The sequence below is a fragment of the Uranotaenia lowii genome, chromosome 3, assembly GCF_029784155.1.
Source record: "Uranotaenia lowii strain MFRU-FL chromosome 3, ASM2978415v1, whole genome shotgun sequence".
Taxonomy (NCBI): Eukaryota; Metazoa; Arthropoda; class Insecta; order Diptera; family Culicidae; genus Uranotaenia; species Uranotaenia lowii.
The window spans coordinates 139419582-139440670 of NC_073693.1; the positions used below are offsets into that span (position 1 = coordinate 139419582).

General features: G+C 38.3%; 3 protein-coding genes across 9 annotated transcripts in view; 2 read left to right on the forward strand and 1 right to left on the reverse strand.

The window, feature by feature from the left end:
- The window catches only part of LOC129758820 (dnaJ homolog subfamily B member 13-like), a 28083-nt gene that overhangs the window by 5720 nt on the left and 1274 nt on the right, over positions 1–21089 (forward strand). Inside the window, exons 1-5 of one of the 2 annotated variants that reach the window (XM_055756455.1) lie at positions 8569–8729; positions 8811–8935; positions 8998–9121; positions 9182–9768; positions 9831–10694. In XM_055756455.1, coding sequence (XP_055612430.1) covers positions 8662–8729; positions 8811–8935; positions 8998–9121; positions 9182–9768; positions 9831–9928 — 1002 coding nt within the window. In that variant the 5' untranslated portion in view covers positions 8569–8661 and the 3' untranslated portion in view covers positions 9929–10694. Of the gene's footprint in view, positions 1–8568; positions 8730–8810; positions 8936–8997; positions 9122–9181; positions 9769–9830; positions 10695–21089 lie in introns of those variants that run through there. The other variant, XR_008740072.1, reaches the window with a different exon arrangement.
- Positions 9915–21089, reverse strand: part of LOC129758821 (ADP-ribose glycohydrolase OARD1-like) — a 44986-nt gene continuing 33811 nt past the window's right edge. For 5 of the 6 annotated variants that reach the window (XM_055756456.1, XM_055756458.1, XM_055756461.1 and 2 more), the window contains 2 exons: positions 10232–10543; positions 9915–10167 (listed from right to left, as the gene is read on the reverse strand). In XM_055756456.1, coding sequence (XP_055612431.1) covers positions 10018–10167; positions 10232–10543 — 462 coding nt within the window. In that variant the 3' untranslated portion in view covers positions 9915–10017. Of the gene's footprint in view, positions 10168–10231; positions 10544–10618; positions 10770–21089 lie in introns of those variants that run through there. The other variant, XM_055756460.1, reaches the window with a different exon arrangement.
- Positions 12311–21089, forward strand: part of LOC129758819 (uncharacterized oxidoreductase YjmC) — a 40799-nt gene continuing 32020 nt past the window's right edge. The window contains exon 1 of the mRNA XM_055756452.1: positions 12311–12570. Coding sequence (XP_055612427.1) covers positions 12326–12570 — 245 coding nt within the window. The 5' untranslated portion in view covers positions 12311–12325. The remainder of the gene's footprint in view (positions 12571–21089) is intronic.

Here is a 21089-nt window from a genome sequence, read left to right on the forward strand (position 1 = left end):
AGCGGTACTGTGATACGATCACGGGGGAACAATTTTAATTATAATTAACACTTAACTTCTAATCAACGACAAAACAATAAGTGGACTGTATGTTCTTGCTTGCTTGCGACTAACTGACACGGGTGGTTTCTTTCTTCTATCCTTTGTCTCGCTACTGACTGACCAACAGCAGCCTGTAATAGCCGATCAAGGCTGATCGGCTATCGCCTATTCCTTTGCTTACACTACAGGTACTGCTGCTGCACACACGCACTATTGATCATTCTTAAAGCAGATGCGTGTGGCAAAGATACAGCCATCGATGCTGCTTGTGGCTGGGTAATGATGCGGTAGAAAATTTTGATGAAGTTCGCTCGCGTTGTTATTTTTTGGCGCGAACAAACATATTTCCGAGAAAACAGCTTGTCTCCCTCTATGACAACACCCGCAAAAGACCGCAGCCGTTCTGTTACTCCTATGAGCCGATCACAAAACTTAACACCCACCACAACCCAGCAGCAGCAGCAACAACAACCGGAACAGCTAGAAAAACCTGACATCCAAGCAGCAAAACCTTTCACCAGACAGTCGAGAAAAAACCAAGCAACGCCAATCGCAAACCCCTCAACGGACAAAAATAGCAACGGTAAACGAGGACCACAATCTCCCCTGGCAGAAAAAGCGACCTGTAAAAATTTGAAGCAAAGTAGAAACCAAGAGCTAGATAGCACAGAAGAAGTACAACTTTCGTCCGAAGAAGAAGAAGAAGAAGGCAAAACTACGAATAAAGCAGCCCCTGCAGCTAAGGGAAAGTTTTTTCGTAGCTAAACCGACCAAAAATGATACTACTACCACCACCAATACTCCCACCACACCGCCCAAAATCACACAAACTGCAACACAACCAGCATCCATCAACAAAAGCCAGGAGGAGATTCCACCCCACCCGAGGTTCGAGGGACTTGAGCATCAGTCCCTTGGTAATATGTGGCAGCGATCGGTAACCATCCAGGACGCTATCCTCATACCTGTTGAAGGTGACCCGACCTCCACTTCCTCGGTGGGGGCAACGTTGTCCCAAAGCCTTCGCCCCCCGTCGGCTGCCCAACATGATCCTGGGACGCCAGATGTGCGTTGGAAGCATGTCGTACGGGGGCACCCGGGACACTTGCGGGTAAGTTCCTCAATATCATCATTGCGAACAGTTTCAAACGCAAATCAATTCCCCAGGTCATTCCCTACTCTGCTACGTCCACTGACAACAAACTATCTGGCAACAGTACGACAAATCCACACCACACCAAGATGGGATCCCGGCGAAGGGACTAGCAGAGGGCCCTTTCTCAGAAACTCAACACCCACGCAAGTACAACGTCCACGACCCGCTCGTTCTAGGGGGCAATTCCTTGTCCTCCAATGGAATGTTCGCGGTTTCTGGTGCAACGAACCGGAGTTAACACGGATGATCTGGGGTAAGTTACCTATTTGTTTGATGCTACAGGAGACCATGACCGATTCCTACAACGCACTGCTGACCAAAAACTATTGCTTGTACACATCGAAGTTTTCTCCCGGCAGTAGAAAAGGTTCAGCTGTGATGGGTGTTTTAAAAGAAGCACCACACGAGCTGATCGATATTGATCCTCAAATCCCAGCGGTAGCAGTCAGACTACTTTCCCCAGTGAAAGTAACTCTGATCTGTATATACAACTATTTCAAATCAGGCTATTATAACAGAGCGGACAGGGCGTTAAGAGAACTGATGTCCAACCTCTCCCCCCCGTACCTTGTTGGAGGGGATTTTAACAGTCGACATTTCACTTGGGACAATTTCACTAACAACATGGGTGAAACTGTTGCCAAGTGGGCAGCTGATTTTGAAATGGCACCGCTCAATGACGGATCTAAACCCAGATTTAGTCCCAATCAGAATCAACAAGACACAGCAATTGACATTTCTTTCGCTTCAACCAACATTATTGGCAAATTTAAATGGACCACCCAATCAGACCCTAACAACAGCGATCATATCCCCATAACCATCGAGCTGGATAGTGCCTGCCCCACAGTTCCTGTTGTCAAAAAGTGGAAACTCAAAGAGGCCAACTGGGAAAAATACTCGCAAGAAATAAGCGACTCACTTCTTTCCATATCGCGGCCGAATATCGAAAATGTCACCCGAACAATCTTCCAAACTGCGAAACAATCGATACCACGAACCACTGGAAAAACCGCATCCAAATACGCTCCATGGTGGACAGAGGAAGTCGGCACGCTCATCCAAAATCGGAAAGAGAAGTGGAAAATTTTGCAAAAAACAAACAAGTCAGCACGTGAATGGGAAGAAAGAAATGAAGATTTTCGAAAAGCCAGGGCAGAGGCAAGAACAGCTGTAGAAAGAACAAAGAATCAATCGTGGAATGAATTTTGTGAATCATTTAATCCAAGTACCCCCGTCTCTGAAATGTGGCAGAGATTCAGCAAAATAACAGGTCGTAAAGCTAATCGTACAAGAAGAATGTCGATAGGAGGAAGATTCATAGATGATCCACAACTAATAGCGAATCACTTGGCAGATATATTCGAACGAAGCTTCACTACCTGCGAATATCCTGAAACATTGGATGAATACCTTCCTCCCCTGTCCATCCCTGAAAATAACAATATGGATGCAGATTTCTCTGGAACTGAACTTAACACCGCCCTTAACAAATGTGCTGGTAAATCAACAGGCTTTGACGAAATCACTTACAGCATGGTGAGAAATATGCCACCAGAAGCGAAAAAAGTAATTTTGGACACATTTAACACACTTTGGCGATGTGGTGAATATCCAAAATCATGGAGAAAAAGTTTAATTGTTCCAATTCCAAAACCGGGAGAGACTAACAGCTTTCGACCTATAGCGTTAACATCTTGTCTGGGAAAAATTTATGAGAGAATTATAAACCAACGTCTGCAGCAACATTTAGAAAAACATAACCTTATCCACCCAAACCAGCATGCCTTTCGAAATGGTAGAGGAACAACAAGTCACCTTAGTCAGCTTAAAGACATCCTCACCGAGCACCGCCATGCCAAATTTCACTCAGAAATGGTTTCCCTTGATCTTTCGAAAGCTTTTGACAGAACATGGAGACCGGGAATCCTGAAAGCATTAAAAAAGGCCAAAGTTGGAAACCGAACGTACCAAGTAATCCAAAATTTCTTGAAGGAAAGAACATTCAGTGTAGTAGTAGGTGGAGTCTTTTCTACAGATCGTCCACAAGAAACTGGAGTACCGCAAGGATCGGTTTTGTCTCCCACATTATTTATCTTGGTAATCAATGAGCTGTTTAGTTGTATACCAAAAGCGATATCGGTGCTTATTTATGCGGACGACATTCTATTGATCTGTGGAAGTAAGTTCATAGCAATCTGTCGAAAAAGATTACAGCATGGAATTGACCAGATCGTATCATGGGCGGAGAAAAACGGATTTGTTATAAACGCGAGGAAAAGCACGCTGCTGCATACGTGTTGCGGCACAAAGGGCAGGCACAGATTTGCGAAGCTACAAAAGTTATCAGCCAACGGTTCGGAGATTGTGAAAACAAAAACAGCAAAAATTTTGGGAGTGGAATTAAACGCAAAAGGTAATGCCAACAACCATATAAAAATGTTAAAAAGAGAATGCGCAGCACGCATCCGCTTTCTAAAAATAATAACCTGCCTTGGAAGTCGAGAATCTCTACTAAAAATCGGATTTTCAACAGTTATGTCAAAACTGTTTTATGGCTGGGAATTGTTTGAACCTGAAAACATTATGAGCCTTAAAACGACGTATAACAACATGCTCCGAACAGTATCCGGCGCATTTTGCTCAACACCAATTGAGGCTCTTTACGTAGAGAACGGCGTAGCCCCCTTTGAACACCTTGTCACCGAAAACTGGGCTAGAAAAGCAATATGGATTGCAGAAAGAGCGAACAGTAGTGAAAACTTCTTGTTAAACCGAGCAAATAATCTGTTATCAGAAACGATTAATGATCATATCCCACCGATCTATCGACTTCGTACTGAAACAGCTAAATACTGGAACGAAAAATCGCCCACTATTGATTGGTCAATCAAACACCAATTCAAAACAGGTCGAAACAAGAGGTCGGCAGTCAGTATGTTTGCCAACCTGAAAGCCACTAAATACAGATACAGAAGAGAAGTGTATACTGACGGCTCACTGGCAAGTGGAAAAGTAGGTTTTGGCATCTACAACCCAACGGAAGAGAACATTTCCAAAAGCCTGCCGGAAAAATTATCAATTTTTTCGGCAGAAGCTATAGCCATTGATAAAGCAATCGAGCAAGCAAATACTCCCACTGTTTTGTATACCGACTCAGCTAGCGTGTTAACTGCCTTGGAATCCGGAATCAAACATCCGATCATTCAAAACATTCTACACAGCAAAAACCTAAAGAACGTTACGATGGTCTGGATTCCAAGTCACGTGGGTATTGCCGGAAATGAAGAAGCGGATCGACTTGCAAACTTGGGCAGACATGGAGAGATACACCTAACAAAAATACCTAAAGCGGACGCGCTAAAATGGTTGAGAAAGGAATTGAAGCTGCAGCATGATCAAAACTGGCGCAACCAGCAGAATATTAAACTAAAAGAAATTAAACCGACAACGGAAAAATGGAACGACGTGAAAAACAAGAAGGAGCAGAAGGTGCTTACTCGCTTAAGGAATGGCCACACTTGGATAACGCACAAACATCTGATCGAAGGAACAGAATCACCAGCATGTGAAACATGTGGCACTGAGCTGACGGTTAAACATATTATGTTAGAATGCCGAAAATTTGACGAGCAGAGACGAAACATACTACCTAGTGGCAGCTTCGCAGATAAACTGGAGAACAATCAAAAAAAGGAAAAGCTAGTGATTAATTTTATAAAACAGTGTGAACTTTTTAATGTAATTTAAATTTTTCCTTGAAAACAACAGGTTAATCCCTCTTTAAATAAAACGTACAAAAAAAAAAAAAAAAAAAAAAAAAAAAAAAAAAAAAAAAAAGATTTCAGATTCAGATTTCAGATTCAGATTTCAGATTCAGATTCAGATTTCAGATTTCAGATTCAGATTTCAGATTCAGATTTCAGATCAGATTTCAGATTCAGATTTCAGATTCAGATTTCAGATTCAGATTTCAGATTCAGATTTCAGATTCAGATTTCAGATTCAGATTTCAGATTCAGATTTCAGATTCAGATTTCAGATTCAGATTTCAGATTCAGATTTCAGATTCAGATTTCAGATTCAGATTTCAGATTCAGATTTCAGATTCAGATTTCAGATTCAGATTTCAGATTCAGATTTCAGATTCAGATTTCAGATTCAGATTTCAGATTCAGATTTCAGATTCAGATTTCAGATTCAGATTTCAGATTCAGATTTCAGATTCAGATTTCAGATTCAGATTTCAGATTCAGATTTCAGATTCAGATTTCAGATTCAGATTTCAGATTCAGATTTCAGATTCAGATTTCAGATTCAGATTTCAGATTCAGATTTCAGATTCAGATTTCAGATTCAGATTTCAGATTCAGATTTCAGATTCAGATTTCAGATTCAGATTTCAGATTCAGATTTCAGATTCAGATTTCAGATTCAGATTTCAGATTCAGATTTCAGATTCAGATTTCAGATTCAGATTTCAGATTCAGATTTCAGATTCAGATTTCAGATTCAGATTTCAGATTCAGATTTCAGATTCAGATTTCAGATTCAGATTTCAGATTCAGATTTCAGATTCAGATTTCAGATTCAGATTTCAGATTCAGATTTCAGATTCAGATTTCAGATTCAGATTTCAGATTCAGATTTCAGATTCAGATTTCAGATTCAGATTTCAGATTCAGATTTCAGATTCAGATTTCAGATTCAGATTTCAGATTCAGATTTCTGATTCAGATATCTGATTCAGATTTCAGATTCAGATTTCAGATTCAGATTTCAGATTCAGATTTCAGATTCAGATTTCAGATTCAGATTTCAGATTCAGATTTCAGATTCAGATTTCAGATTCAGATTTCAGATTCAGATTTCAGATTCAGATTTCAGATTCAGATTTCAGATTCAGATTTCAGATTCAGATTTCAGATTCAGATTTCAGATTCAGATTTCAGATTCAGATTTCAGATTCAGATTTCAGATTCAGATTTCAGATTCAGATTTCAGATTCAGATTTCAGATTCAGATTTCAGATTCAGATTTCAGATTCAGATTTCAGATTCAGATTTCAGATTCAGATTTCAGATTCAGATTTCAGATTCAGATTTCAGATTCAGATTTCAGATTCAGATTTCAGATTCAGATTTCAGATTCAGATTTCAGATTCAGATTTCAGATTCAGATTTCAGATTCAGATTTCAGATTCAGATTTCAGATTCAGATTTCAGATTCAGATTTCAGATTCAGATTTCAGATTCAGATTTCAGATTCAGATTTCAGATTCAGATTTCAGATTCAGATTTCAGATTCAGATTTCAGATTCAGATTTCAGATTCAGATTTCAGATTCAGATTTCAGATTCAGATTTCAGATTCAGATTTCAGATTCAGATTTCAGATTCAGATTTCAGATTCAGATTTCAGATTCAGATTTCAGATTCAGATTTCAGATTCAGATTTCAGATTCAGATTTCAGATTCAGATTTCAGATTCAGATTTCAGATTCAGATTTCAGATTCAGATTTCAGATTCAGATTTCAGATTCAGATTTCAGATTCAGATTTCAGATTCAGATTTCAGATTCAGATTTCAGATTCAGATTTCAGATTCAGATTTCAGATTCAGATTTCAGATTCAGATTTCAGATTTCAGATTCAGATTTTAGATTCAGATTTCAGATTCAGATTTCAGATTCAAATTTCAGATTCAGATTTCAGATTCAGATTTCAGATTCAGGTTTCAGATTCAGATTTCAGATTCAGATTTCAGATTCAGATTTCAGATTTCAGATTTCAGATTTCAGATTTCAGATTCAGATTTCAGATTCAGATTTCAGATTCAGATTTCAGATTTCAGATTCAGATTTCAGATTCAGATTTCAGATTCAGATTTCAGATTCAGATTTCAGATTCAGATTTCAGATTCAGATTTCAGATTCAGATTTCAGATTCAGATTTCAGATTCAGATTTCAGATTCAGATTTCAGATTCAGATTTCAGATTCAGATTTCAGATTCAGATTTCAGATTCAGATTTCAAATTCAGATTTCAGATATAGATTTCAGATTCAGATTTAAGATTCAGATTACAGATTCAGATTTCAGATTTCAGATTCAGATTTTAGATTCAGATTTCAGATTCAGATTTCAGATTCAGATTTCAGATTCAGATTTCAGATTCAGATTCAGATTTCAGATTCAGATTTCAGATTCAGATTTCAGATTCAGATTTCAGATTCAGATTTCAGATTCAGATTTCAGATTCAGATTTCAGATTCAGATTTCAGATTCAGATTTCAGATTCAGATTTCAGATTCAGATTTCAGATTCAGATTTCAGATTTAAGATTCAGATTTCAGATTTTAGATTCAGATTTCAGATTCAGATTTCAGATTCAGATTTCAGATTCAGATTTCAGATTCAGATTTCAGATTCAGATTTCAGATTCAGATTTCAGATTTAGATTTCAAATTCAGATTTCAGATTCAGATTTCAGATTCAGATTTCAGATTCAGATTTCAGATTCAGATTTCAGATTCAGATTTCAGATTCAGATTTCAGATTCAGATTTTAGATTCAGATTTCAGATTCAGATTTCAGATTCAGATTTCAGATTCAGATTTCAGATTCAGATTTCAGATTCAGATTTCAGATTCAGATTTCAGATTCAGATTTCAGATTCAGATTTCAGATTCAGATTTCAGATTCAGATTTCAGATTCAGATTTCAGATTCAGATTTCAGATTCAGATTTCAGATTCAGATTTCAGATTCAGATTTCAGATTCAGATTTCAGATTCAGATTTCAGATTCAGATTTCAGATTCAGATTTCAGATTCAGATTTCAGATTCAGATTTCAGATTCAGATTTCAGATTCAGATTTCAGATTCAGATTTCAGATTCAGATTTCAGATTCAGATTTCAGATTCAGATTTCAGATTCAGATTTCAGATTCAGATTTCAGATTCAGATTTCAGATTCAGATTCAGATTTTAGATTCAGATTTCAGATTCAGATTTCAGATTCAGATTTCAGATTCAGATTTCAGATTCAGATTTCAGATTCAGATTTCAGATTCAGATTTCAGATTCAGATTTCAGATTCAGATTTCAGATTCAGATTTCAGATTCAGATTTCAGATTCAGATTTCAGATTCAGATTTCAGATTCAGATTTCAGATTCAAATTGAGATTTCAGAATCATATTTAAAATTTCAGATTCAGATTTCAGATTAAAAATCCAGATTTATATACAAATTTCAGATACATAATAAAATTTTAAATACAGTTTCAATTTCGATTGAAATTTCAAATACAGTTTCAAAATCTTATTCGGATTTATGATTTCAGAATTTCAGGTTTATTTATATAAAAAAAGAAAAGAAATATTTTACATATATACGTAAATAGAAAATTTTAGGAGAATCAATCCAAGTAAACTGGCCTTTTTTGACAGATTGATCATTTACCATGGGTTTCGATTACTACGCCATTTTGAATGTTCCAAGAACTGCATCGGAAGTAGAAATAAAATTGGCGTAAATATGTTTCATTAAACAATCATTTAGTAATAGACGGTTATTTAAAAAAAACTGTTAAATTTGTCAATATTGTTTCAGCTATCGAAAATATGCCGTCCGTTGTCATCCGCACAACACTTTCCATGATGCCCCGGAACTACCGTTTCCCTCGATGTCCATCGAACATTATTGGGAACTGTTGAATGAAGCTTTCGAGGTGCTGTGTAAGTTTGTTTCTAGATTATTTAGGTTCCGTTTTCATAAATCCAATTTTAATTTTATACAGCTGACCCACTACGGAAGGAAATTTTTGACATCTATGGTGAAGAAGGATTGAAAAAGGGAGTGGTAACTCCTAAGGGATTTGTTAAGCCTTACTTTTTTGATAACGACTGCATGAGAATCTACAAGTAATATAGAATAGATGATCTGTTTTAATTCAGGCCTAAGTTTTTACAATTTCTCTCCAGAGAATTTTTTGCTACTTTCTCACCTTACGGTGATCTCATCGATTCCGTCACAAGTCCTCCCCCATTGTGCAATGATGATAGTTCCAATGTCAAGACGAAGGGTCCCGATATAGAACACGTGATTGAGCTCGAACTGGAGGAGATTTTCCACGGTGCCCTTAAGAAGATGCAAATCGTTCGAGAAGAGTTCCTGGATGAGGCTCAAGTGAGCACCACCCTGGTGGAAGAAACTCTCAAGATTCACGTTCCGGCTGGCATATCTAGTAACGCAAGGATACGCTTTCCGGAAGCCGGGGATTGCAACGCCAAAACCATACCGTCGGATGTTGTTTTTGTAGTGCAGGAAAAGCCCCACGCAAGATTTACTCGAAGTGGACAGGACCTACATCTCACGGAAACAATTTTTCTGGAACACGCCATGCTAGGATTTCGACTGGAGATTCCCGGAATCGATGGCCGGACCATTGTAACTCAAATAGTGGATGTGATTCATCCGGGATATATCAAAGTACTCAAAGGAGAAGGATTACCGTTCCCTGAAGACGTTTCTAAAAACGCTAGAGGGGATTTGCATGTTACATTCAAAGGTATCAGTGATAATTTTACTTTTTTTTTCATAAGCTAACTATATTTCAACCTTCTTCCTCAGTTGTCTATCCGGATTTTATTCCCAAAGCAATCAGAGAAAAGTTTCGGGCCGTTTTCGAAGAATTCACTGCTTTGCAACAAGATCTTCCCAATCAATGAAAACGGTATATTTCGCGAGTATCTACCAGTATAAGGAACATGAGATGCCTAAATTTTAAAAATGTTACACAATCATTCAAAACCAGTTCCTATTTAGGAACGAAATTATAGACTACAATCTCAAAATTACCTTCCCCTCCGAATGTGCTGTTGAGGATGCCTTTCACTTTGTCCCACTCGAGACCATCGATGCCGCAGCCAATTCGAGGGATGGCTAACTTTTTCGCTCCATTTTCACTCTAAAATATAAACAAATATTATACAGATCATTCCATCTTTCTATCTCAATCTACCCCAACTTACCATATGCTTGCGCATGGCTTCCAACGATTTGGCCAGATCGTCATAGGTGGGCTTCTGGTAGGAAGTTTTTTTGGTGATCAAATAGTACACGAAGCGAGCGTCATCCTTAAGGACCGCAACACCACCCACGCCAACATTCTGTGCCTTGAGTTTGTCTTCCTGCTTGAACAGTTGCTTGAAGCGGACAGCGATTCCGGCACCCATCTTCAAATCGGCTGCCACGCAGTGAGCCAACGAGTGATCCTTGGGAGCGGCAAACAGATCACCGTCGATTTCGCGAACGCATCCGGTTGAGGAGGACATGTTAGTGATCTGGTGGGACAAGCAAAAATAATGGATTTACGGTCAGTATCAGGTCATTAACATTAGACAAAATAAAGTACGCACTTGTTATCAAAATTTTCAAATTTTAGTATCTCTTTTCACATGAGGAATATCAACTTATAATATAGATGAATTGTAGTATTTTTGATATATTATGTGTATAGCACCAAACCGAATGGCTTCTTCTTCTTCTTCTTCTTGTTTGGTTGTGGATGCGGGGCAGGGGTGTCAGGTGTCCTGATTTTTCAGGATTTGTCCTGATTTTTGCGAGGCCGTCCTGATTTTTTAAAAACGCTTGAATTGTCCTGATTTTCTAAAAATGACCTTTAAAATGTCCTGATTTGTCCTGATTTTTGAAAAATATCTAAACTTTAACTAATTTTTTTGTTAAATGGTGAAAAAATCAAACAAATCTTCTATAAAATAGTTAAAATTAATTTGACCGATGATAATCTTTGGTTCAAATGATATTTAAATAGTGTAACATATAAGATTATACTTGGTTTATTTTGTCTTCAATAAACCAATTCGGATAAATAACATGTCATCAAACAAAACAATTTTCATCGAATGATAAAAACCACGAAGGATTTTGCTCCGTGTGGACAAATAGTGTGAACCGACCTGAAGAAAACTGAAACCGTGCTGTTGTCATCCGCAAGAAAGTTGCGCTATGAGGAAAATGCATCAAGATAAAACCAACACATGTTCAGCTTTGCCGCTTCCGTTGACTTGTCATTCGACAAACAGAAAAGTTCGCGACAAGTGCGGTGTATTTTGTCGTCGCGATTGTGCCAATCAAAACCCGTAAAAACTTACAAGGCAGACCGCTACCTGGTGGATCTTACGACTGGTGAGTTTAAACTCAAATTAAGTGACGAGCACTTGAGTAATTCCGCAATCTTGCCCCTATAGTCGACGACAAAGCCACAGAACGGGAGAAACGTGGTTGCAAATCTTCCGGAAGGCACAGAGGCGCCGAGAACAATCGACCGAAGGGAAGATTCACCAGATAAAGCAACGGTAAGCGAACAAAAAGTAAAATTGAGCATTAATCGCAAACAGCAAAAATTGCCACAGAACCTCGTTCTAAAACTTCCTCTTCTGCCTCTAATTCTCGTCTCAGGTGCGGAGAAATAAAGCCGAGAACGGCTGTGTGCCAAGTCGTGCAACTTGCAAGAGTTTCCCGAGCTGTTGGGAAGACGGCCACGAAGAGATTGGGCCACTTTGGGAACCCGCAGAGGTGAGTCCTAAGCGCCAATTTGCACTCGAGCAAATTTTATTAAAATACCCCTCCATCCGTAGTTGGAGACGAAAGCCCGGAAGAAAACCATCCAATCATCCGGAGAAGATAAAGAAAAAGTGCCAACTAAATCTGCCTACTGAAACGGCAAATAGAAAGGAAAAAGTCCCCGAGAGCCCCTTTACAAAAGGGTAAGAAATCAAGCGAAATATGTTGGGCAAAATCGCTGACGTGGCTGGTGCCGCAGGGCTCTCTTTTTCCCCTTCTTTTCTTCCTTTTTTCTCCCAGTAGCTCCGAGCGGACAACAGTGCGGAGAGCTCCGAAATCACCGGGAAGCAGCAGACGACACGATCGAATCCAGTGCCTACCAACAGCAGCTGTGTTGTCCGGGGATATTTGTGTGTGGATCATTTCATCCGGATCGCCGAGAACGACCGGATCATCGAATCCGCATCAGCAAGAACTAAATTGTCGTCCGGAAAGTCGGTGGCCACCACCGAGCCACGGTAGCTTCATACGGTACATCGATGGTGTCAGCCACGACATCTGGTGGTTGGTGTCGGTATTACTCGACACTCAAGGCAGCAGCAGCGACGGACGGTCGTTTGCTCCGCGAACCACCGGGGTGTGTTAGCCGGTTCCCGGAGGCGCATTGCCTGGTGGCGAGCGCGAAATTTGGTCAGCCGATGACGATCGTGAACAGCTACATTCTAGAAGGCTCCGCGGCGGTGAGCAATTCATCGAGAGGAATGACGAACAAAAAGCAACCTATGTAAGTCAAAAAGTTAAATTATCCTTATCCACCCACAATGGTTCCGCGACAATGGGCCGCCTGAACAAAAATAAATTAATTGTTTGATGCAAAGTTAGAAAATGAATACAAAAGTTTTGTCTTTTTAATCTTTTGGAAACAGCTATTAAGTTTCCTTTTGGGCGGGCTTCATTTAACGAGCTAGCCGGAGCCTGGCAAAAAGGAAGAAACAACTCTCATCTTCTTCTTTCAGCCAATTTCTTCTTACAATAGTGTTTTTCGATGTTAACTTCAGGACATAGAAGGTTCTTCTCACTGTAGTTGCATAACTTTAGGCGTCTTCAGCACCTGTATTTCGCCTGTAGTTATGCAATCTAAGCGGAGCTGCATGTTATTTTTATCAATTTAGTGGTGTCCTGATAAATCCTGATTTTTATCATTGTGGTGTCCTGATTTTTATCAAAACCACCTGGCACCCCTGATGCGGGGGTGCGACCACATTTGGATCGGTGACAGTGACCATATATCCAGCGGTATTCTTATTTGTGTTATTTTTTGTTACGTGATCGTAAGGATTTTTTTACTAGAGTTTCTTTTTGGTAATCTAGTTACAGTTTAGATGTTCATTTTAGCATTTTTTAAAAATTCTACTACTTCTTTTAGAAGTAATGTATCTTTTGTCTTCAATAGTTCAGCAATATTGGTAAATTTACCATCGAAGCTGAATTTCGTTCGGAGATCTTTGTACATGTGACAATTTAAGATAAGGTGTTCTGCCGTTTCTGGTTGGTTGCAATTTTCGCAATTAGGGTTATCTACTATCCGCATCTTATTTAGCCAGTATTTGCTGTAGTCGTGCCCAGCCATAAGTCGATTGAGGGTTCTGGTTTCGGTGTTTGTTAGATCCATTTTGTGATACCATGGTTTTGCCGAGAATTGTGGTTGAATATTGAAAAATTTAAGACCTTTCGAGAGTTCTTGTGAGTACATTGTATACCAATTGTTTGCTTGATTTTGTTTATGTTTTCCAAAATAGAGGTAAGCGTCCTTGAGCAAAATTGGGTTTCGTATCGTTTCGATATCATTAGTTCCTGTTCCTTCTTTGGCCAACTCATCTGCAATATCGTTCCCTGAAAGATCGATATGACTAGGTATCCACTGAATTTGTATGTTCAATTCTTCACAGGACTTTAGAATTGCGTCAAAGATTTTACATCGATTAATTTGGTCAAGAGAGTTTCCAAGTAATGTGCAAGATGACAGCGAGTCCGTCAAAATTACTGAGTTTTCGAACCTTTCCTTTCTAATTTCTTCTGTTGCGGTGTTAATTGCTAGAAGTTCAGCTGTCATAATACTTGTTTCTCGGTCGAGCGCCAATATAATTTTTCTTTTTCTAGATTCTATGTAGACTCCAATACCGCATCTATCACCTAATTTCGATGCATCCGTGTAGATTCGATGGCAGTGCTTGTATCGACTGTTAAGGATACCCAGCACTTTTTGTTTCAACACTCGGGGATTGACATTGTTCTTGGAACAGTTAATACCAATATTTGTAGAGATATTCACTTCGATTTTCTTGGATTGTACCATAGGACTTATGCGCATAAAAGTTTCTTGATATTCCAAGAATATTTTTTCCATAAAACTCAGCTTCTTCGTATCTCCTCTAAAGTCTGACACTTTTTGTAGTTGGTTATAAACTGGAGTTCTGTAGTATACAGTTCTAGCAGTTTCCTTACTTGTAACAAATTTATTTCTTACTTCCCAAGGTTCTTGACCAGCTATAGCTAGAAGCGTATTTCGAGGGGTAGTTTTGCTGCAACCCGTGGCTTTACGCATAGCATCGTTTAAGATGACCTGTATTTTTTCTTTATTTGTTTTGCATGTGTTCCCGATTATTGAGGATCCATACTCAGCTTTACTACGTAGTAGTGCGTTGAAAACTAATGACATAGTTTGAGGATGGCTTCCTTCACGTGTTCCACAAATAATTTTCATCATTCTCAGCCGTTCCTGAATTTGTTTTGCAGTTTGTTTAGCGTGAATCCCAAATCCGAAGGATCGGTCTATATGGATACCCAGATATTTGTGGCTCGCGACCGTTTCCACAGGTACGTTATGTATTCGGATATTGAGTTTGCGTTTTCCCCTGAGGAGAAGTAACGATTTTGTCTTTGCGGGGTTAATTTGAAAGTTCAACCTTCTAGCTCTGGAAACAAAATTGTTCAGTAATTCTTGAGTCCTCTGTTCTACTGTATCAAGAGATTTTCCTCTAACAACCAGAGCAAAGTCATCAGCAAATTGCAGAATATCTGCGTCATCATTCTGCGTAAGGTGTAAGTCAGAAGTGTATAAATTAAATAATGTGGGTGAAAGTACGTCTCCCTGAGGTAATCCATTACTGATTGTTCGTGTCACACAGCTTTGCCCGACTTGCATGGATAGCTTCCTGTTTCTCAGGAAGTATCCAACCCACACTACAATTTCTTGAGGAAATCGTTGGTTTGTCATAATATCTTCCAAAAGTTCTGTTTTGACAGCATTGAATGCATTCATTAAATCAATGAAAATAATAGATGTTATGAGTTTTTTCCTTTTGCTATCCTTAACGATATTTGTGAGGAAATTAATGCATGTTGTCGTTGAAACGTTTTTCCTGAATCCGAAAGATTTTTCAGGAAGGATGTTGTTGATGTTTATGTGGGTTTGGATCTTCTCCAGAACCGCACTGTTTAAAATTTTCGTTAGTGTTGGAACCAGTGAAATTGGTCGTTTACCTTCGATACTTGATTGATCCTTTCCATGTTTCGGTATAGCGATAACCTTTATTTCTTTCAGTTGATATGACAGGTTGCCTGCTATAAACATCTTGTTAAGATCGTTTATTATGATGTCTCGTACAGAGGGATGTAGATGTTTTAACATACCGTATGTTATTTGGTCACTAGATGGGGCTGACCTGTTTTTCTTTCGGCATAGAATACTATTCCACAGTTCTGAATTAAGGATATTATATTCACACGTTCTTCCATACGACAATGGGATATCAAAATCAATATCGTTATTGCCGAAATGTAAGTCCATGAACTTTTCTGCCATGTCAACATCTTCCTGGATAGGGTTGTTGGTCTTTTGCTTTTTGTTGTTTCCTGCTATCCTATTTATTTTATCCCAAAGTGCCTTAGAGCTTATTTGAGGATCTATACTAGCAGCGAACTCTTTAATGCTCCTTTTCATTGATTCTTTTTTGGTACGAATAAAGATTGCTCTGTTTTTTCTGACCTCAATGGCATTTTCTATGGTGCTTTGAGAATTAAACTTTTTAAGAGATGTTGCTTTGTTTTGCCATGCCTCCTCTACTTGCTGATCCCACCAAATTTTTGGGACGTGTTTACTTTTTTTCCTGTTGTTCCTAACGCTTCTTTGGATTTTGGATTTCAGAACGTCTAACCCTGAAATTTCCTCACCAGTTAAGGATGAAATGTCTTTAAAAATTTGTTGATAGTTCGTGTAAGTTCGAGTGTCATTTGTCTTTTCACTTGTTATGTCCATCTCTATCAACAAATGTTGACTACAGCCGATGGCTTGAGGTAGAACTTTCCAATTGACTACTTGGAACAAGTTGGAAGAGCATAAGGAAATGTCTATGGCAGTCGACCTTCTTCCTAACTCTAAGGGAACATACGTTTTTTCACCCGTGTTGAGTAGTATGAGGTTTGAGTAGTTTATGGCAGTTACGAGGATCGAACCTTTTTGGTCAGTCGTATCGTCACCCCAAGCTGAGTGATGACAGTTTACATCACCACCCATAATTACTCTTGTATATCTGCTGAGTTGTAGGAAAATGGCATGCATGCTGGTCTCGAATTCGTTCTTGTCAATGTGAGGAGCTACATATATAACGGCTATCACTATATCAAATTTTGTCATTTTAACTGCAGCGAATTGAATGAGATCGGAGTTGCTATTTATATTAAGTTTTAAGTAGTTGAGGGAATTTTTAAGAAATATTCCAACTCCACCATAACCATCAGGTCTTGATACAAGGATTCGATGATAACCAGAAATGTTGTACTCCCTGTTACTCTCTTCTCCTTCTTTACTCCATGTTTCAGACAGTAGGGCTACATCATAGTTTTTCTCCGAGAGTACACGATGTACTTCTTGTTTATTTTTACTCAAACTTTGAATATTAGATTGAATAATTTTCATATTGCTTCTTTTTATTCGTTTTGATTATGCTTAATGAACTCTAAACTATTTGGGTTTATCTTACCTTTATCGATCATACTTGTAACAAAGGTGGAAAATTTTTCTCGGTGGTTCTCATCAAGTCTTTGTTGCTTACTTGATGAAGGGCTGGCTGTAGTTTCTTCTATGGTTGCGGTCGTATGTGTCTTACCTTGCTGTTGTTTTCTCAAATTTTCCTTAAAACGTTCTACTTCGGTGCTCTTGAACTTATTGAAGAGTGCAATTCCATTAAATTGCTCACTGTCTGTTTGCTTCCTGGCTTTGAACACATTAATCGAGTCACTGATAATAGGCGAATTTATTTTTTCCGCTACCCTCTTGCGTCGAACCGTTCCTGATGTGTCCTTGTTTCTTTGCTGGTATTTTCCGGCAGTCATACTGGCATAAGACTCCTCCGGGGTTGGATCTTGTGAAGATTCAACTAGCGCCTCATAAAAATTTTGGGTTTTTATTGGATACCGTTCGTGTACTTCGATTACTGTTAGGTTAGTGCGAGCTAAAATGGCTTGTAAGTTATTTTGTCTCGTTCTCTCAGAACATTTTGGGTCCGTCGTAGCATGGTTCTCTCGGCAATGAAAACATTTGGTTTCTTTATTGCAGTTCTCGAACTCGTCTGCATTCGGATGCATTTTTGTGCATTTGGTACATCTTCTTCGACTTTTACAATTTTCTGTACGGTGATTGTAACGTAGACAATTCATACAGATCATGGTTTTTCGATAGAACGGACGAACGTTAATAGAGCAATGGAATAACTTGATGGACTCCGGAAGTTTGTTAGCTCTAAACAGTACACTAACCCGTTGTGTGGGAATTTTACCTTTTTCTTTTTCCCAGCGGGTCAAACGCTGAATTTTGATTATAGGGTACTCACATTGAATTTCTTCCATCATTTCGTCTTCGTTTATGTCAAGAGGTACTCCTGCGATTACCCCGGAGACCGCTACCAAATGTTGGGGAATGTACGCACGGTAGTTGAGTTCATTCAAATTTTTATCACTGGTGAGGCGGTTTGCTATAGCGTAACTATTAAGATAAACCATTACCTTGTGACGTCCAACATTTTTTAAATCCAGGATGTGCGCTTTGTAAATGATCATTTTGCGCAGTGTATTAGCCAGTGCCAATTTGTTTATTTGATTGTCCCCTGTTTTCTTTAACAATTCTATGAAAACTCGGAACGGTCCTTGATCGCTGCCTATGTATTGATAATTTATCTTGGGTTTTCGTGTTGTACTTATCTCATCCTTTTCGATCGCCTTTTTTTTGGTTCCGGTGTTTGGTTCCGGATTGTCCATATCCTGGTCGTCTTCCTTACTGCTAGCCATTTTTAAGCTGGTACACTTTCATTTCCTGTTATAACCTCACTTTCTTTTTAAGTTTTCACTGGCGTCTTTTTCGCCGTAAATTGGCGTGATCCACTTAAAACACACTATCTGTTCTGAATTCACTTAAAAAAGTTTCCGTAGAACAGTAAACTCCTTCAGCTATTCGAAAAAACACCTTTTCCCGGTCGATTTCGATTTGAAAATTCAAATTTCTAAAACGCATCCAAAATTACTTCCGTTCCGTTTACACGCTTAACTTCGAATGAACCGAATGGCGACAGTAGGACTAGCGACGCTTTTTTACTAGCGGGATTTCTGTCATTCGCAGGTTTGTTTTTCTTTTTTCAGTTCAGTAGGCGATTTCGATGTAATTCTCAAACTTTGTTTTTGTTATTTACTACGGTACATTTTCTTAGGCCATCCATCGCATGCTTCAAATCTCCTAGGAAACTCGCGCTGCGTCGTTATTATTTTCAACGTCGCGACGTGTCGCTAGTAGGCACAGCTGCTATGATTATTAGCGCTCATATTTTGGATTTTTTCTGCATGCATAATACATACTATCGACTGATCAGTTCACTCTCTGCCTTCGAGACGATCAGTCGCACTTTCAGAAGTGTACTTGTTTTAAATCGAAAAGGCAACTGTTTTTTTTTCTATATTGGATGCGAAGTGAAGTGAAGAAGTGATGAGTCCTTCACCGGGAGATAATCCTGGTCGTACCATTCCCGAATGGATGGACACCGAAAACCTGCGAGGGAGGCTATATTACATGTTTTTACGAGCTAAACCAGGCCACACACTTCCCAAGAACCCTTTCGTTGTTGGGAAGTCGGTAGAGGAGTACGCGGGAAAGGTGAAAGGAAGCTACTACAAAAAGCAAAAACAATGGTATGTCATCAAAATCCGCAAGAACCAAGGTAGGAAGCTTTTAACGTTGACCGCTTTTTAAGATGGCACACCGATTGAGATTGGTCACCATCCAGAGTTAAACTCGCGCAAATTCGTTGTTTGTTGTAATGAAGTAGATGCCCAGCAAACTATTAAGCACTGCACGGAGAAAAAAGACGACAGTTGTTTCAATTATTTCAGCTTGTTTTACCAATAATCAAAATGCAGTTGGTTTTTTCGCATTCAACTTCTTATATAATAGAATCAACTACAAACTTCTAATTGTCCTTACGCAATCAACTATCAATATAATGCATTCAACTGTATGCTTTATTTTATGCATTCAACTATAAATACAATAGATTCAACTACAAACTGCTGATTGACCTTATGCAATCAACTATGAATATAATAGATTCAATTGTAATGATATAATTGATTCAATTGTAATGGTATAATTGATTCAACTGTAGATATGATAGATTCAACTACAATTGTATGGTTGATTATAGGCAATCAACTATAATTATAATAGATTCAACTGTAGTGGTATAGTTGATTCAACTGTAAATATGATAGATTCAACTGTAGTGGTATAATTGATTCGATTGTCAATATGATAGATTCAACTACAATTATATCATTGATTTTAGGCATTCAACTATAAATATAATAGATTCAACTGTACACGGAAGATAAAACGTAAAGTTAAAACAATTTTTCTAACTAGTCATTCTAATTATAAAAATGTATTTAATTTAATTAAATCTATGAAAAATTCAAATATTTATAAAGTTGATTTTTTTTTTAATTAGGTGGATTTTAGCATATATTTGAGTTTTCTTGTATGAGAGTGCAGAAAATCCAGTAGAAAAAAGAAGAAATTCGCAACAGATCGGAAGATTATGAAGTTGACGGATCCGTCTCACGGTTGGACTCTCACCTACCGACCACAACCAGCGCATCGGCATGTCCGGCATGCGTTACACCCGCTGGAAAAGTGCAGGTAAGGTTTTGTTCCTGACAAACGGTCAGAAAAGGCAGCAACATAAAAAAAAATATTTTTCCTTCATCCACAGAAGCTCGCCCGCTAGTGATTGGTTCCTGATGGCGGCGACAACCAATTACGAGGATGAGGATCATTTGGTTGGACGTGATTTGGCACGGTTCCAGCTCCAGGATCACCCCAGACGATTTTTGAAAGTTTACAATTCTATTTTTTATAAGATTTTTTGAAATAAAGTACATGGAAGAAAGCAAAACATCACCCAAAATATTGTTATTGTAAAATAAACATAATTTAAATCTACAATATTTGAAATTGAACTCATAAACTCAATCGTAGAATTAAAATAGAATCTATCATATTTATAGTAGAATCAACTATACCGATATAGTTGAATCAACTACACCGATATAGTTGAATCAACTATACCGATATAGTTGAATCTACTATACATATAGTTGAATGCATACAATCAATCATAAAATTATAGTTGAATCTATTATATTTATAGTTGAATGCTTAAAATCAATCATACGAATAAAGTTCAATCTATTGTATGTATCGTTGAATGCAAAATTTCAATCAGATATTCTATTATATATATAATTGAAAATTTAATATTTATAGTTAGCCGAGAATTAATCAGAAATATGATTGAATATAAGTGAGTTATTGTTGGAAGTACTATACTTTTTTCTCCGTGTGTTGTAAGCCGCATAAGGGGCGAATATCAACACTTCAGTGCCTACCAGCCGCAAAGTGTTTTTATAAATGCCAATAAGCACTGTGAGATAGAAACCGCAATGTTGGCCCTATATCGGTTTTTTATGATACCTATAGGGCTTTCAAGCAATGTAAGTGTCAAACATAGTTGTCAAAAATTTGAAATTATGTTTTGGTGCTGGATAAAATTGGTTTCGCTTCTCTACACTCTAAGCCGGTAGAACCCAAAACCAAGTTGAAATGCCGCAAAATCGGATGAAACTGGCTCCCGACGAAAATAAGTTTGAGGGGGTTTTCCCAAACTTGAGAATAAATGTCATTCTTGTAACTTAATTTTG